The sequence below is a fragment of the Pygoscelis adeliae genome, unplaced genomic scaffold (assembly GCF_000699105.1).
Source record: "Pygoscelis adeliae isolate BGI_AS28 unplaced genomic scaffold, ASM69910v1 Scaffold172, whole genome shotgun sequence".
Classification (NCBI taxonomy): domain Eukaryota; kingdom Metazoa; phylum Chordata; class Aves; order Sphenisciformes; family Spheniscidae; genus Pygoscelis; species Pygoscelis adeliae.
Genome location: NW_008824338.1, coordinates 515938 through 533510, shown reverse-complemented (window position 1 = coordinate 533510; position 17573 = coordinate 515938). Strand labels below are relative to the sequence as shown.

At 39.2% G+C, this 17573-nt stretch overlaps 1 protein-coding gene across 1 annotated transcript in view; it reads right to left on the bottom strand.

Moving 5' to 3' along the window:
- The window catches only part of L3MBTL3 (l(3)mbt-like 3 (Drosophila)), a 79678-nt gene that overhangs the window by 43373 nt on the left and 18732 nt on the right, over positions 1 to 17573 (bottom strand). Inside the window, exons 5-11 of the mRNA XM_009319037.1 lie at positions 17310 to 17451; positions 15944 to 16028; positions 13573 to 13664; positions 9687 to 9791; positions 7892 to 8027; positions 1448 to 1539; positions 750 to 901 (exon numbers count right to left, since the gene is read on the bottom strand). Coding sequence (XP_009317312.1) covers positions 750 to 901; positions 1448 to 1539; positions 7892 to 8027; positions 9687 to 9791; positions 13573 to 13664; positions 15944 to 16028; positions 17310 to 17451 — 804 coding nt within the window. The remainder of the gene's footprint in view (positions 1 to 749; positions 902 to 1447; positions 1540 to 7891; positions 8028 to 9686; positions 9792 to 13572; positions 13665 to 15943; positions 16029 to 17309; positions 17452 to 17573) is intronic.

The following is a 17573-nucleotide window of genomic DNA, read 5'->3' as shown; positions in this document are numbered from 1 at the left end:
GTAACTTACTCTTCAAAGAACATAAGATGTGTTACTTTGCTCTAAATGATCTGCCAGAAGAAGATGTCAGTGCAAATACAAACCTACACTGTTACAGCCAAAGCCTGAATTTCCTTCAGTATCTTTATGCTCATAGTATGTCCTGCTCCATCCACTGACTTTTCTATATAGATACACAAAGCCCCGCCACCATACAACATGCAGAAAGGTCATCTCTAACACAGGTCAGGATAGCAGGATCCCAATTTTCAGAGGAATGTAGAACACAAAAGACTAAAACCAGGTTTTGCCACTATCCTGATGCCTTACAGAAGATGGGCTAAGGTTCAGTCTGAACAATGTAAGTGGATCAAGAACCTTATGAAAAAATGCAGCCTTTCTTTCAATTTACAACTATATGTAAACCTAATTCCAAGTACAATTAGTCACATTATCACGGTGCATATTCTTCACTAAAGATATCAACCTCAGAGATACTATGTAATTGAAATGAGAAATTAATCCACAACTCCAGATGTAGTAGCACACACGAACACTCATTTAGCACAATCTCGACATTTTTTATGTGCAACCTGACATGGGAAATTTGATTCCTCCAGTCTGCCACTGAGACATACTTTGGTGGCCATGATTACAAATCTAGCAAAAGTTGGTATGCTAACTGTATTGACAGTCTGGAAAGAAAATAGTGTTCAAAGCTAACACATTTCTGATACCTCTCACTAGGATACAAAACAAAAACATCATACCAGTAGTCGTAACTCTCATCCCAGTTGTCAAAATGAACCAGAAAACGATTGTCCACCATGTCTGTTACCGTAGCAACACAAATGAAAGTTGGGTTCTTCTTGTCTACGGCTTCCAGCTTCATCCCCACTCGAAATCCCGATGGAATCACTGTCTACATAGAGAAAAGACATTTAATTGAAGATAAATACTATAAATCCAGAAATCTCCCCAGTGTCCACAATCAATATATTCATGTCAAAGTTTCCCAATTAGCTGCCCCAACAGAGTGGCAGCAGCCTAATTAGTTGACATGAGACATGCTCAAACAGAGAGACTCGTGGTTTATGAAATAAAAAAGCCCTAAACATGCTGCTAAAATTAAATGTGTTGATTTTAACTGTCTTAGATACTCTCTCTGAAAGACCATGCTTGTTCCACAACATTATGGTGTGAGACACAGTACTAATAACAAGTCTTAAATTTCATTTAATATACCATTTCTGAATGTGCCAGATCAGATGTTTAAACAGATCAGTAAAAAAATTAATGGATCAGAACTGCAGAGGTGAACTGAAGACTGTCATTGAATTTGTTGTAAACATTTTTATCTTAAATTGAGGTCTTAAGTCTGCCATCACTGAAATGTGCTGTGAGTCTCTACCACACACATGAGCATACTAGCAACTTTCCACACCGTTAGTAACAAGTGAGTACTTACTGCATTCTGGTTTTCAAACAGTGATTTAGGAGCAGCTTGAGCCTTGCATGCCTTTAGGTATGAGGGCCAGCTGAATTCTTCTTCCTTATATCCTACATGAGGGTCATAAAAGAAGGGCAAGAAATGATAGGCATGAGACACAAGATGCATGCAGATGATTTGATCATAATTGATGAAATTATTTTTTCCATCCAGTTCAGAACTGTTTCTTGCAACTTCAAAACTGAAAAGATTATGCACTGTTAACTATTTATTCTAATTTTACACAAACTACATTGGGAAAATTTACTTTAAAACTACTTTTTAATTCTACCCCAAAATGAAGTCAATGAGTGTCTGAGGGAGCACTGGTTTGGATTATTAGAAATTTTAGCAGGACACCCTTTAGAGGAGCTTACAGAGTTCAAAAGAAAGTTGATGAAGCTTTTCTATTTTTATTTGGGCATCTGGTATTACAAAGAGGAATCATGTTCTTTATTTAGGGCTGGCTGAGCTTCCTTACCAAAATGTCAAGCTTTCTTTACCCTAACTGAGCAAAATACTCTGCTTTCTTGAGCTGCACATTATTAGTTTCTTATAGTTGGCTAGGACTGACATTTGAACTGTTCCTAATCTTCACCTGGAAGGAAGAATAGTCATATAAATAAAGCACTAGGCAAGAACTTGGGAGATTTCAGCTCCGTTTCAACTTCACCTTCAAAACAAGCTGGGGAGCATTTCTTACAAAATCACTGCTCTACCCCTGATCTCCGACCTCACAGTCCTGCCTATCAAGGGAACTGAAGGTCCTCAAGGGGCAGAACGTCTAGGGGGAGCCTGTAAACTAAAATCTGTAATTCTACCAGGTATCAAAAATCAGTCTCAGTAAGACAGCAGTTTTATACCATAATCTCCCTCCCTTTGAACAAATCTCTCCAAGTGGCACAGGCTACAAGTCACCTCTCTGTCTCTCCCCAAGAAAACTGCACCTTACCACCTCCCTGCCTCACAGGTACCAACCAATTTCCCTTTGGTGGTCTGACTGAGACACACACAACCAACAAGCTGGGGGCAGGTGCCCTCCAGCTGCTTTTCAGGCTGTTGCTTCTACTTCAGAAACAGCAAAGGGCCTACAGGCCCCAAAGCTCTTCCCACTATGCCAGTCAGCCTAATAAAAATATTCCCTCCTCCTACAGACTTTACCCTACTACATCCTCAGGCTATCACTAATACAGCATGACCACTACTAGCTTTAAAACAAACTCCCTACGTTATATCAAAACAGTTGCTTACCCCAGAACCCCTTATGCGTTTACAGTGTAAACTGTCCCCCGCACGGACTTTCCGCATTTTTTATTCTATGCATACAGCCCTTGGAAAGAAATCTAGATTTCTGTTGATAGTTTGCCTGTTCTAGTTTCTTAGAGAAAAAATAATTCATAATATATTGAACTGCATAAAATAATTCACAAGAAACCGTTTGTACTTCTAATATATAAAACAATCCTAAAGAGTTGTAAGCAAATAGTCTGTTTCCTTTATTCGCCTGTTAAATAATAGTTATAGGAACACCTATTTTAGTTCACACGTTACAATCCAGTAAAACAAGACCAAAATCATCACCAATTTCAGTAAGTGATTGCCTTAACTACTGAAATGTGTCGCCTCTTGACTATTTGAAGTGTTACTCAAATACGCTACAGACAAGCTCCGTTTAACTTTCTGAAAATCTCATATTTTCCAAGGAACAAGTAAAGAATCCTTTAACTTCACCTTCTCCACATCTGCCTTACTCAGTTTTCATTTTAAGTATCAGCTAACATAAATTAACCTCCAAGTCCAAACAATGATACTTTTCTTTATATTCCAATTGCCTCTTGTCTTGATATACTATAGCTGTAGATCAGTTGAAATAATTTTTAAAGAAATGTGGTATCGAGGCTTTAATTTTCCCTTTGTAATTCTAGAGGATATTCAAACCCAGCTCAAAGCTCACAGTTGACAACACAAAACTCCCACCTACTGCATGTGTGATGGGATCAGGTACTGGTACTGGGACAAAGTCCACAGAAAAAAAATTGGTTTCCGTAGATTGTGAAACAGTTTCTGGACAGCGTGGGTCTTCCAGTCACCAAGTGAGAAAGGAAGATCTCTAGCTCCTACCTCATCTCTCAAAAAAGGACCAAAGGTGGATTTGATTTAGTCACTGTAGATATAGAACTAAAACTACAGGCTTTATTAATTTCCAGTCAATTTACAAACACATAATGTGAAGGCTAACTGGAATGATATAATTCATCAAGTAGAATAGAATAGAACAGACTATTTCAGTTGGAAAGGACCTACAATGATCATCTAGTCCAACTGCCTGACCACTTCAGGGCTGACCAAGTTAAAGCATGTTGTTAAGGGCATTGTCCAAATGCCTCTTAAACACTGACAGGCTTGGGGCATCAACCACCTCTCTAGGAGGCCTGTTCCAGTGTTCGACCACCCTCTCGGTAAAGCAATTTTTCCTAATGTCCAGTCTAAACCTCCCCTGGTGCAGCTTTGAACCATTCCCATGTATCCTATCACTGGATACCAGGGAGAAGAGATCAGAACCTCCACTTCCCCTCCTCAGGAAGCTGCAGAGAGCAATGAGGTTGTCCCTCAGCCTCCTTTTCTCCAAACTAGACAAGCCCAGAGTCCTTAGCCGCTCCGCAGAGGACATGCTTTCCAGTCCTTTCACCGCCTTTGTTGCCTTCCTCTGGATGCATTCAAGGACCTTCACATTCTTCTTAAATTGTGGGGCCCAGAACTGCACGCAGTACTCAAGGTGAGGCCACACCAATGCTGAATACAGCGGGATAATCACCTCTTTTGAGAGGCTGGTTATACTGTGTTTGATGCACCCCGGGATGCAGTTTGCCCTCTTGGCTGCCAGGGCACACTGCTGACTGATATTGAGCCTCCTGTCAACCAGCACCCCCAGATCCCTTTCTGCAGGGCTGCTCTCCAGATAAAAGCAGATAAGTATCTTGTTTTTTAATAATATAGCAATACATTTTCATCTTCTGTGAATCTGAATATTCTTCTCACTTTGATCTTTCTTTCTTCTTAATGATTTGTTGGTGAAATTTTATTTTCAGGAGTTTGTGAAACTACACCGTTATTAGGACTATATGGGCTTCTGGAGCAGAACTTCAACGCGCCGTTCATGCCTCATATTTCTCACTAATGCCTGTTTCGATGGTGATAGGATCATAAGTCCTGCTTTTAAAATTCACTTTTTATTTGTTTACATGGTTTCATTTATATTGATTTGCTAACACCTGTTTTTGTTTAAAAAGGAACACTACAGAGCTGTATCGATTTTCCCAAAAAAAGTCAATGCAATTTTTACTTCGGGACCTTCAGTGATAGACAGTTTTCAAGGCTCTCCCCTTCTCTGCTGACTGCAGAGCAACTCCTCTGAAGAGGTTTCAGAAGACCAGGTGGCTTCTGCTGCGTCAACTTCTCCCTTTGGTATCCAAACCCCTCTTGGCTTAATTCAGGCAAAAACGCAGCAGTATTACCATGGTGGAGCCCATGGTAACTCTGGCAACACACAGAGTTACCCCCCTCTGCAGGTTTCACCTCCGAAAGACAGAAAAGTGACCTCCTTTGCACACAGAATGAACAACGTCCTAAAACACCATCTTTTTTCTTCCCGTGAAGCCCAGTTTGGTTTTGCAGCTTTGCTCCCCCATGTCTGCTGGAAGCTCAGCGGCAGCCGCCTCTTGCCTCTGCTGCCATGGGGATGGGAAACACCCTGCCGCAAGGCCTGTCCTGCCCGGCAGCACCGAGAATTACCTGCCCCTTCTGTTTTAATACACAAGGATACAACTAGGTATCAGAAAACGTCTATAACAATATTCTTCCTTTCTCATGTCCCTCACACCCCCCCCACAGTCCTCTCCCATCACAATAAATAGTCTCCCATCCCTCACAAGGAAAGATTGACTTAAGGCTTGTTTGGAAAGTTACCCACTTTCAGCTCTCTCAGAAAATGAGTTAGGTCACCCGGCCCCAAAATCCTTCTGCAGCATACCCTCCTTACAACCCCCTCCTGGGAAGCAGGACACTTCTGCCCAAGCTTGCGGGAACAATTAACCGGGGCTGCACTACACAGAAAGACGGCAGGAGCGTCTACTCCTTTCTCAGGCCACTGGGTTCCAAATAGTTTATGGTTTACACCATAAAGGTCGTAAGTTTGCATGTATCTGGAAAACAAATGTCTACTAATGCAAACCTTTGACTTCTTCTGTGAGGTGATATTTTATATAAGATACTGTGCCCTATGTCATTCGTGGTATCAGCTTTAGTGTCCGTATGATTTGCAATGGGTGCTAAAAGAAATGGTTATTAAAATGTCATACCACAGCAAAACATAAGCAATCTGTCCAACCCAATAAAAACACACAAAAAGGCCCAACAACCTAAGACTGGCATCTTCTCCCTCCCCTCGGAATAACAGAACTCCACAAATATCAGTAAAACGTAAGTAGTGAAAGCCTTCCAGCTGAAAAACTAGAAAAAATGTTTAACTAATGAATGGCTGTTTGTCCTCAGCCTTCTTCCAATGCATGACTCCACCATACTGCTTGTTCTTTCCTGTTCCTCTTCCATCCCACGTGCAAGCTAGGCTTGCACTGGGACAACAGAAGAAGTCCCATGAGTACAAGAGCAGATTTGAGCAATCACACCATACCTCATCAATGATGAAATGGTTTATCACTGAGGTGAAGTAACAGAGCCAAGCCACGCGAAGGGCAGAGCATTTCGCAGGTCTTGGATAAAAATACCAGAAAAAAGCCATGCTATTCAAAATCAAGAATATTTCTTGGGGATGGTAGGAGTACATAGCCGTGCAGGTTGACAACCAGAACCCTGAGAATTACCATCATATATCCTCCTGACTTGTCCCCCTCAACGCCTCTGGTGAGCTCCATGACTTTCCTAAGTAAAAGACCTATCCGCTGCTTCAGTATGGTGAAAAAAAATAAACACAAAAGAACAATCTTCCCACCAACTTAAAACTAGAAGAGAAACTGAAGAAACTTCGCATGAAAGTGACTCAGAGACAGACAGTAACCTTCCTCCAGCAGCGATAACTCGTTGTTAACTAAAGCTTAAGCTTTCTAAACCAGGCATTTAAGATGGAGAAGATGACAAACCTTCATCAGGGTTATAAACCTCGCTAAGCATGCTGTAATAACATCAATAACTCTATAACTGGGGACTACTGATTTGCTACATGTAACTTACTACTTCAGTGGAGGCCAACCTTCTGAGAAATTCTGATTTATGTTCAAGAAATTGCTACTTCTGCAGAGCCAGTTATGCAGAGCTGTGCCCAATGAAAACTCTCGTACCGGAGCGGCAGCACAGAGCACTTCTGCCTGTACCCAGAGTGGAGTTCACAGAGTGCTCAGAAGAGCCCCACATGCTCCTTCATAGTCCTCCAAGGCTCAGGTGCAGAAATGCCACCTTCTCCCACAGTGGCAGGCCCTCTGCCTGTACACTTTCAGTGGCTTTACTCTCACTTTTCACACCCCAGCGTTTTATAATTCTCCATAATGCATCCTCTTGACTCTGTACACTCATCATTTTGCAGCCTTTTGAAACCACATTATCCTACCCTCACTCTGTACATCAAAACACCACATTAATTTATTTCTCACTCTCCTGTCTTCAGGACTTGCTCCCTTCATCCCCACATATTCCCTTCCTACCCCAAAAGGGAGCCCATTTATTCCTTTTTTTATGGTACAGTTCAGTGCAGATGTACTCCATCTGCCAAAATAAAGGAGTTACATAGTCTGAAATAGAATAATTAAGCAAGCAAATTACACATATTTAAACACGTGTATACCATTTACATAAGCTATGTACAAATTACACTTTCAGGCTTGTAATCTTACCCTTTCTTCTCCCTCCTTATCTGTTCATTCCTCTTTTGCCTCTATTTCAAGCTTACTCTTTGTGGCGAGAGCACAATCTTTATTAGTCTGTGCCAACACATGTACAATAACGGTGATCAATATCTAGTAATGAAAATATCCCAAGACCTTCTACTCAAGGATTCTCAGCTGGCTGTGAGACCTCAGTTTAAGCATACATGTCACCAGCATGCTCCCATTTTACTTGCAATAAGCATTCATTTGTGGTCTAGGTTTGTTGCTTAACTTTCTTTCCTAATGCCTTATGAATTACTCTTATGGTTCATTTTGTTTTCTTGTTTTCTCTGAATTCCCACTGAATAAAAAAGGTAGGATTTCAACCTCAAGATTTTAGCAAGACTTCAAGTAGAGTTTAGTTTGCCATGTTCAAATACTCTAAATGAACAAAAAAGTTTCTGCCAAAAAAAATAATTATGGCATTACACAGAGAGTCTCAATCTCAGAGCTATGGAAAACGCACACATTTCAAACTAAACAATACCTTTAGGTGGATGAAGCTTGTGACCTGTTTTCTCACACCATCCAACAGGATGAATGTCTGAAGAATCAGCATTCACCCAGAAATCGTAACAATCTGGGTATCCATCAAAATGGAGTCGTATTCTGTAGCCACAAACCTAAAAGCAAGAACGTACAACATACGCCACTATGTTTTAAGATGTTTGCCCTACACATAACAGCTTCTGTTCAGTATTATACATAGTAACAGTGTGTTTTCAGTCAGCCTTTTACTTCTGCTCAAGCCAACACTGGATGACTAAATTCATTTGATAAAAAGGAAAGAATAAAAAAGCAAAGCTATTCTCAGTCTGAGCGCCTCTTTTTTTCTGGTGAAAAGAATTAACTAAAAGCTGGATATTGCCATTAGTGTTCAAAAAGTTGAAAACTGTTCAACCCAACATCAGAATAAAACAGAAACCCTACAGAAGAGCATGAATGCATGCAATACAACCATGGACAAAGCGCAGATAATGATGCTCTCAAGCTATCCCAATTAATCAATATGCAAGAGAGCACTCAACAATAACTATGTTCAACAGGCTCTCCAGAGAGATACTGAGAACTGTTATTAAAGATGAGAAGTCAGGGGAGGTTTCACTGAGAACTTCATTATTCCATGAAGTAATGAGTTAACCACCGAGAGGAAGAGAAAAACAGGACACAATCCCTCTCTCTGTACAAAAGTTCCCCACATCTTCCTGAGTGCCAAATGCCATACCTTTCCTGCAGTCATCAGTGAAAATCTCTTGACATCGAGGTCACCCTATTTTATATTTAATTTATACTCTCACATAACTTTCAGTTTGCCATCTCAGAATTTTGTGGAATTCAGGTCATCCTGCAGTAAAACATGCCTCATCACTTAGTGTTGAGCACAAGGTACACAGGAAACACTCAACCACTGACACACCATCCGCAAGAAAATGGAAGAGATATCCACAGAAATGGGATATGACTATGGGCCACGAAGAGATCCAGAATGGGAACACAAACGCCTAGGCTATTAAAATATAAACTGCAAAATTACAGCTGCCTAGAATACCAGTGATAGAGAGCAGAGTACCTACCTATTCCTGTTTCCTCATTTTCATTCAAAAAACAAAACCAAAAGAGGATCCTCGGTAAAACTACGTAAAAACTAATAAAAGTTATGTTTGAAAGACACACAAAATGTAACTGAGAAACAGGTTCTCATTTATACTATTAAAAGCAGAGAAGCTGCTCATCAGAAAAATTATTTCATAAACTGCAGCAAAAAGACAAACTAAGTTTATATTGTATACTAACTTGTAGAAGTTGCCAATACAGGCAATTTCTGAGGCCATCAGCCTGAAAAAATTGTAGCACAACTGTAACACAAAAAAGTGTTAGGCATTTGTATCAGTGAATGGAGCAACCATAAATACTATCAAACTTCTATAAAACTGCTATGTATCAGTTGTCATACTTATGTTTTTTCTACTTATTTTCTCTTTTAAATAGAGATTTAAACCACAGGATTACAGAAAAACCACACATCATCCAACTAGTGTAATACTATTTTCTCTAGCTGCATATGTTAAAAATATGTAAACAGTCACTGCTGCATGGCACTGGATATAGTCTTCACATGTCTGTCAGGTAGATTTAATACAGTGTTATTAATTTAAAAGCCATCTTCCTACATACAGTTTCTGTCTGCTTGTTAGGGAAGAGCGAGCACTTTCAGCTGCTGCTGTTTCAGTTCAGTCCCTCCTGTAATCCCTGCACCACGGCTGCTCGCAGCCTCTACTTACCTCGGTCACTGTGAGAACACAGTGTATTGACTGGTGCTCGGGATCCACGCCCTCCAGCTTCATCCCTACTTTGAATCCGTTTTTGTTGTATGGGAAAGACTGATACTGCAATGGAAAAGAACAGTTTCAACACTTCTGAAAGCGTACCAGAGAAAAACAGAGTATCTTTATAAGGAAAAGAACAATAATTATTATTCGTATTTCTGAAAGAACTAATAAAGCACTTTAAAATAAGTTTCACGTTCTTAAAAACATACAGCAGAAAAGATAAATTGATGATTGTTCAAAAAACACGTTGATATTGGAACGACTTAAAACTTGAGAGTATGTAAGAAAATTATAAAGAATTAGCAAAAAAGTTAACCAAGGGAAAGAAGATGACATGACTTGCCCTCAACTTTTTTCACTAATTGTCAATAAACATTTTAACAACATAATTATTTATTTTTCAGCCTGTACAGTGACCCTTTGACACCTTCCTGGTGGTCATCATTCCTATAATAATCACAACAACGATGCTCTATTTTGCCTTTTCATCTCCACATCTCAGGCCATCAAAGATGAACCGCAAGGCAGAAATATGAAACACTGTTTGCATATAGGGATGGCCTCTTTGATGTCATTTTCTCCTTTATATGTTGAGTCCAGACTAGCTAGTTTTCCAGGAATATTTTTGCATCACAGGAACATGACTACCCTTACATCATATTACAACGAACCCAGAAGAACATCTTTCAAAAAACAGAAAGTGAAAACAAGGCCAGGCAGAACGGATGTTTTCAATCAGAAGGCATCAGCGTCCCATGTATTATGCTCCCTGCCCTCTGTTAAAGAAGGAAGGAAGCTAGCAGGTATTAAGGTTAAATTGTAGGGAACATCAGAAGAACAACTGACTGAAACCGAAGAGGGTTTTCCAGGGGTTAACAAACTCACAGCCAGACAGTTTTTATGTTCCAAATGGTTACAGACAAAACACAGGAGAAGCATCTTATAAGCTCCCCCTTCCTTCTGTTCCTGTCTAAAAGCTACACATGCTCCCTAGCCATCTGCAGTACCTCTGCAGCCAATGGAAAGAGAAGGGTACCAAGGGAGGTACTCAGAGAGGTCTCACCTGCTTGGAAGGAAGGGAATCCTCTCTTTGGTGGCTTTGCCTGCAACTGATATAACTGAATAATAAACCCAGGAGAAAAAAACGCAGCGCGTGGCACAAGAGCAGGAATATGCAGTCAAGGGGAAGGGAAACGGAGAACCAGACCAGTTTAAATCAGCCTAAAGTGGTCAGCTAATAGATGCCTAACCACAGCTCTAAGTCCCTATCTAAAAATAGCTTAGATCATTTTGTAGACCTCAGTTAAGGGATCCGAGGATCTGACTGCGGTACATGCATTTGAAAGTTATTTCGTCCTAACATCACCACATTTAACATTTTTATTATCAATGAAAGTTTAATGAAGTTACACTATGCATAATTCTAGATACCTCCTCGAGAAGAATGTAAAAGCATTTTTTTTTTTTAAAGCAATAAACTGAAATTTTTAAGGTTCATCTTGGTGCACAGACTTGCAGTTAATGCCATCTGTATCATAAATACCTTACAGATAAAAAACCTCAGTGGAAAACCAAACTGCTAGAAATACTGACACATTGAGGAACAGTGGCCAAAAATGTAACTTTTTGCGAAAGCAAGCACAACTAAAATTACAAAGAAAGGAAACAATTAAAAAAGTCACACATCTGTTTATTCTTTCATTATTATAATAAATATTACTGTACAAACAGTACAAAATTCTACAAACAATACACTAAAAATTAAGCAATGATCACACAGGTATTTCCTGAAATTTAAGACATCAATTATTCACTGTTCTTCCAATTGTCAAATCTAAAACTGCTAAGGCAACACAATCTTTAGTTTGGTTTCTGTTACAGCAAAATAACAGGCAACTTTTAGAAGACTAATAACTTTAATACTATTTAACAGATTTCAATTTTGTGCATTATTCTCAATACATCACCAAAGGTAAAGCTATGACAAACTTAGTTATCACACATTATCTTTACAACAAACATTTAAAGATACTTTGTTAAGGAGAGATACCAGGAAAAAATAAGAGTAAAGGTAAAAGGAGTCAGCAAATGAGCAGATGGCAGACTGAGGATTAGAAATGTTTATGTATGGTGCAAGAACATACACAAAACCCAAAAGATTACATCAGGGGAGTTGGAGATTGAAAAAAACAAAACTCAAGGGTCAATAATTTTGTTTTACTGGAGCAATGACAGCTTGTCAGTCACAGCCTAGAAATGACTCTGAGATTTAAGTACCAGAAAGTGGCAAGGACTCTCCATTATCCTGACCATTCCTAACTAAGGGTACGAAAAAACACCATGAGACGTACTGCTTCTGAACTGGAAAAATAAGAGGAAAAAAAGAGTAATTCTAGCAATCCACACGGAAATCAAGGATTCAAAATCAGTGATGTTTGGGTTTTGTTTGGTTTTTTTTTTAACCTTATTGTTCCTGTGGCTTGCCTGTCCATCTGTAAAATGGAGAAATATTACCTGGCCACTTCTGAGTGTTATTAAGAATTCTCTCTCCGCTACAGGCTTTAACTACTGCACACTAAATAAAAACCTAGAGCTACCCAGGGGCTAAAGACTTAAAAAGAAAATATTAAATGAGATGCACTGAATGAGAAAAGTACACCGTGGAGAAAAATACAGGAAACAGTACGTCATCACCTAACTCCAGACTTCACCACCGTGTGCAGTGCCCAGAAAGGCTGGTATATGCCTGTGCGCTGCATTTCATGGAACTTCAGACAGGCAGAGCAACACTTTGTAAATCTACCTTCCAGACAGAGACACTACTTATCCAGATTTTTTTCTTGTTAATTTTTCAACCAGTATATAGCACAGGGGGTTATAACTAAGGATGGTCAGGTAACTGTTGTTCTTGCACCTACGAATCTATGGATTCTGTATATTGCGATTCTAGTTCTTTACTTTTGTACCTCAGTAACGTCTAAAAGCACCAATTAAAGGTCAGTATCACATGCACATCTAAGCTGAAAAGCTAATCCTTGCACAAAAAATTTAATAGTTGAAGTATAAAGCAAACAAAGAAATGGATGCAAGAAACAGACTACGAGTAAGAACAGAATTATCAAAAAATAATACTGGATATACACAGCAGAAGTACAGCAGCTGAGACATGTTCCATGTTTTGCCAGGTTTTGCAAGAGAAGAGAACAGCATGGAAGCTTTGTGGATTTGCATACAGAGCTCTCTTCCAAGCAAGAGAGACAGCACTAGAGAAAGCACTGAAATGACAAATGACGAAGAATACCATAGCAGGCAAAGGACAAGTAAGAGATGATGATGTGACATCCAATCAGACGACAGGCAAAATGGGAACAAGCCAAACTAGTATCTGATACAGTAACAAAATATAATGTCAGCAGGAGCTGCAAAAAGACAGGTAATATAATCAAAGCAACAAGCCAAAAGATGACCTTTGTACCACCTTTCTAAACATATTTAAAGAGAATGATACAGCATGAAAAAATGAGGCTATGTATCAGATTTTTAGCTTCAAGATTAGAAGGAAAGGCTAGAACTTGCAGATTTTGGAAAAGCACCTGCTTTCTGTAGTCTCAGTTGACAGCATTCATCTACAACTACAGAATTCTCTGAAAAAGCAGAGAAAGATAACTAGTTTCACATGTTCCGGCTATGTTAACGATTGCTGATGGACAGCATTATTTTAATCATGTAGGTTTTCCCCCAGAGAAGTGTAAAATCTTCAAATTCTTTTTTGTAATTCATTTCCTAGAAATTTCATTATCTTAGGTGGTTGACTGATTTAAACTTCAGAGAGTCGTACCTCTTTAAAAAGCTTAGTAGGTACTGCAATGGCCTTTTCTTCCTCCAGATAGGATGCCCAGCACCATGCTTGCCTTCCTTTGGAGGGTACAGCTGTAAAGAACACACAATAGCAAAAGAATTCTGTAACTGTTAACTTCTCAAGAAAAAAAAAAAAACAAAACACTTTGAAGTTTATAATATACCTATCTCAAATCTACATTTTATTAAATGCATTCATGTGTTTCTCAGGACTTATTTGAGGAAAAGAAGTAGCTCTATAGGTTTAACGGCACCAGGAACAAGAAGGTTCCTGGTTTGTATAGGAAGATTTCCAGCAGTTCAAATCTTGATTAGTAACAAGAAAAAGCTCTTTCAAGTGACAAGAACAACTTACGAAGTCTTGCCCCCTGTCCCTTTTCTCTTATTGCTCATAAGAAGCATTAAGATATACAATTTGCAAATGTGTAAAAAGATCAGTTCAAATCACAAAGTAGCTCAGTATTTTAAATTTTTCCCGAGAATTTCTTTTCCTGGAAAGCATTTTCAACTGGATAGCACTCGTGACATTTTTTTTAATGACAGCTGAAATACTTTAACAGTATTCAGAATGTTTCTAACCTACTCCATCACTTCGTAGTTTGATGTTTTTGGGTGGAGAGGCAGTGATTTAACAGTAATTTCTCCAAGCCATCAAAACTGCCACCAGTGCTTTTTTCCCCCATCATGTCATTAGCATATGACAGAAACTTCCAGTTTCAGGTTTGCTCATATAGTATGAACACTCGCATACACTCGCGTAGTAATTGTAATATTGGCTACAGTCGCACCAGTGAGTAACAGTTTTTAGGCCGTGAAAATAAGGCACTAACTGCACTGGCAAAAGCCAGGAACTTCAAAAACAGATGGCTTGTGAGGCTGGCCATGTATGTGTCTACTTTCATACACCTCCACTCCGCTCTACTGATCTTCACCTAAAATGCCTCCTCTGCACATGCAGCTTAGCATTTCAGACCATAAGCTCATGCTGCCAGGAGGATTCCTCACAGTCCACAGTGTGATTTTGGCCTGATCCTGACTGTGGACTACTCACAAGAGAAATAAGCCCCTTAAGTAACAGTCTGGCTAAGCGTTTTTATGATTAAAACACGAACCATAACAATAGTGATGCCAAACTCTCCTGAAGAAAGCTGATAATGTAACCAAAAGATAACAAATTTCAGAATGACAGTGATTGCTCAACACTATTAAAGCACATTAATTTTATTTGTGATTTACCCAGTTTTTACCTATTCCATTTAAGAGATGTGTTGCTCAGCACGGCAATACACAGTTATGTGCTTGGTTCTGAATATAAATCGGTCTTTTATACCAAATCTCTTGTGCTGAACTGACATCTTCCCAAATAAAAAAAACAGAAGAAATCTGTACAGATCACACTGTGGACAGCAGTGATTTCCATACAGCATCAGCTTTATGCTTCTATCTCACACACTTGTTATCACCTCAACTTTGGAAACAACTGTAGAAATAATATTTGTATTTCAGGAGTAATTCTATCTCGGGAGGGGGATCTTCCGTAACTTTTACATGTTGCATCTTCAATCAGTAGTTCATCTGCCTAGAGTGCAGCAGAGCTGCTTGGAGCTCTGTGCTGATTAGTGGCCCAGCAACTTCTGGTAATGGCTCCCTGTCTACCATAAGAAACACTTTGGAGGGCAAGATGTAGGTTTGTGCTTGATGTACCACTGAGGTGTAAGAGCTGCTGATTCTCCAATTCTTCCTAGAAGTATCTATCATCCAAATAGCTTGAAAAAAACAGCACTCATTTAAAATATGTTTTATTATGCCGCTTGATGCAGCTTATGTCCCTTTGGACTGATTATAACACTTATTCCTAAACAGTTCCATAAATGTGTCTATTTCCAGCACATACTGTAGATACAAAATTGATCCCCAAGGAAACAAAAGTAAACTTTCACTTCTGCTTAATATATGTCTTTCAACATCTGGGAACTCAATGGGCCTGATTCCCTTTAATACCGGCACTCTTTAGAGGGATGAAAAAAAAGCCTAAAATGTGCATCAATTACATTTACACTCACTATATCCTCCTCCACGCTGCCAGAGGTATATAAACTGGCTCTTTGTAAAAGGTAATCAATCTCCAAGTAATGGGTTTTCTTCCCAGTTTTCACTTGGTGCTCTCAGTTCTTCAATCCTTAAAACTTAATTGCTGTAAGTAACACTGGCACTCTCTTTTTACAGAATCGAAAAAAATTTATTCAATAGGGAATACAAATTCAGTGAAACAATGCTGGCAATTCACAGTAAGAGATGGATATTACCTAAAGAATTGATAGTTGAGATTTTTGTTTCATAATCTAACTTACTTTGTTTCAAAACTGTTATCTCCCCCTTTCTTTTTCTCCTGGCTCTCTGTGAGACTCTCAAGATCCTTCCTTCAGGTTTGTCCTCCTGAGTTAAAAAAAGAGTACAGTAACCTCATTAGTTCAGAAGTCTAGTACAGTAAAAACGGAGACACCCAAGGTTTAACTGTGACTTCATTTAAATGGCTACTGACATAGCTCTCCACTACCTCAAACAAACCTGCAGATGCCTAATAAAAACAAAGCGAGCCATCAGTGACAAATCACAGCAAACACGGTGAAAACGACAGACAGGACTCTCAACAGCCGGCACTCAGCCAGCCAGCCTTGTCTAAGCCAGGGACAGATCACGAAGCCTTCAGCAGGCCTGGCTGAGCGGCAGATAAATAGCAGTATCTTTGATATGTTCATGCTTCCAAAATAAAGGAAAACCTCTCACAGCTTTAGTCTGCTTCTTTCAAATGTACAACTGCTTTACTAAACATAAAATGGCACTGATCCTTGTTATTTATTTCACAGTTTGTGTATTAACAGTTTTGTTAGCACCTGAACAGATTAATAGAATAAGTACTGATTTGGGAGGGCAGATGCATGGAGGCAAACAAGGTGTTCCCTGACTTTTGCCTAAAGATACTACTATACAGAGAGCTACGAATTCCCTTCTGACAGCTCTAGTGTCTTCAGCCTTTTGACAATACGGCAGTTGCAGAGCTCTCCCCTTCTCCCTCAAAACTGTGCTCCTCCCAGCTGTGTCACAGCTATTGGGAAGAAAACAAATATTACAGGAAAACAAACATTATGGGAAGGTACTGTGATAAGTTTATTCTAAAATGAAGAATAAATCCAAACGGACAAAAACAAAAGGTGTCCCAAGCCACATTACGCTGTAACACAAAACAAAACCAAATCTTTAGCTATGATTTTCTAAGGCAAATTACACTAAGAAAATCAAAAGTATTCTCTTCTTAACTGTAATGTAGCTTTCTTTGTAAATAAATTATTGGTCTATAGTCATTTATTCATGTGCAGAGTGACAAAGTAACAGGAGTTGGGAAGTAGGTACTCCTATTTTTCTGTGCTGAAGACACAGCAAGCCTATGTTAGTATTGTTTTTCCTTTAAATTCTTTTTGTTCTGTTCTTAAAAAAGGAGAGAAAAGAAATAAAAAACAGCTCTTATCAGTCCATTGTCAATGATTACAATTTACTGATGAGGCATAATTAAATTGGTAAGTGAACCAACTACTTATTGTGGCTGTGATAGTGATGCCGTCATTTCTCTTTGTAGACTGATGAAGTTACTGACATTGCAATATGAGGCAAAACTCCCACCGAAATACTTGCAGGAATGGGTTTATGATGCATACTAACAATTTCATCAGGATTGTCTTTCTTCTCCCCATTATCCCTGGCCTCTTCTTTGAGAGGTAACTTTGCTTTTCTTTTCCGAATGCCTTTGGAATCATCTTCCCCATTGCATTCCACGCTGGGCTTTTCCTCCTTTGGTTCTCTACTACAAGAATAACACAATGACACAAGGCCAATATTATTTCACTTCCCATATTCATAAAACAAGTAAAAAGCAAGTAAATCTGAAGGTTAAGTGTTTGTAGGTCCCAGGGTATTATACCAAAT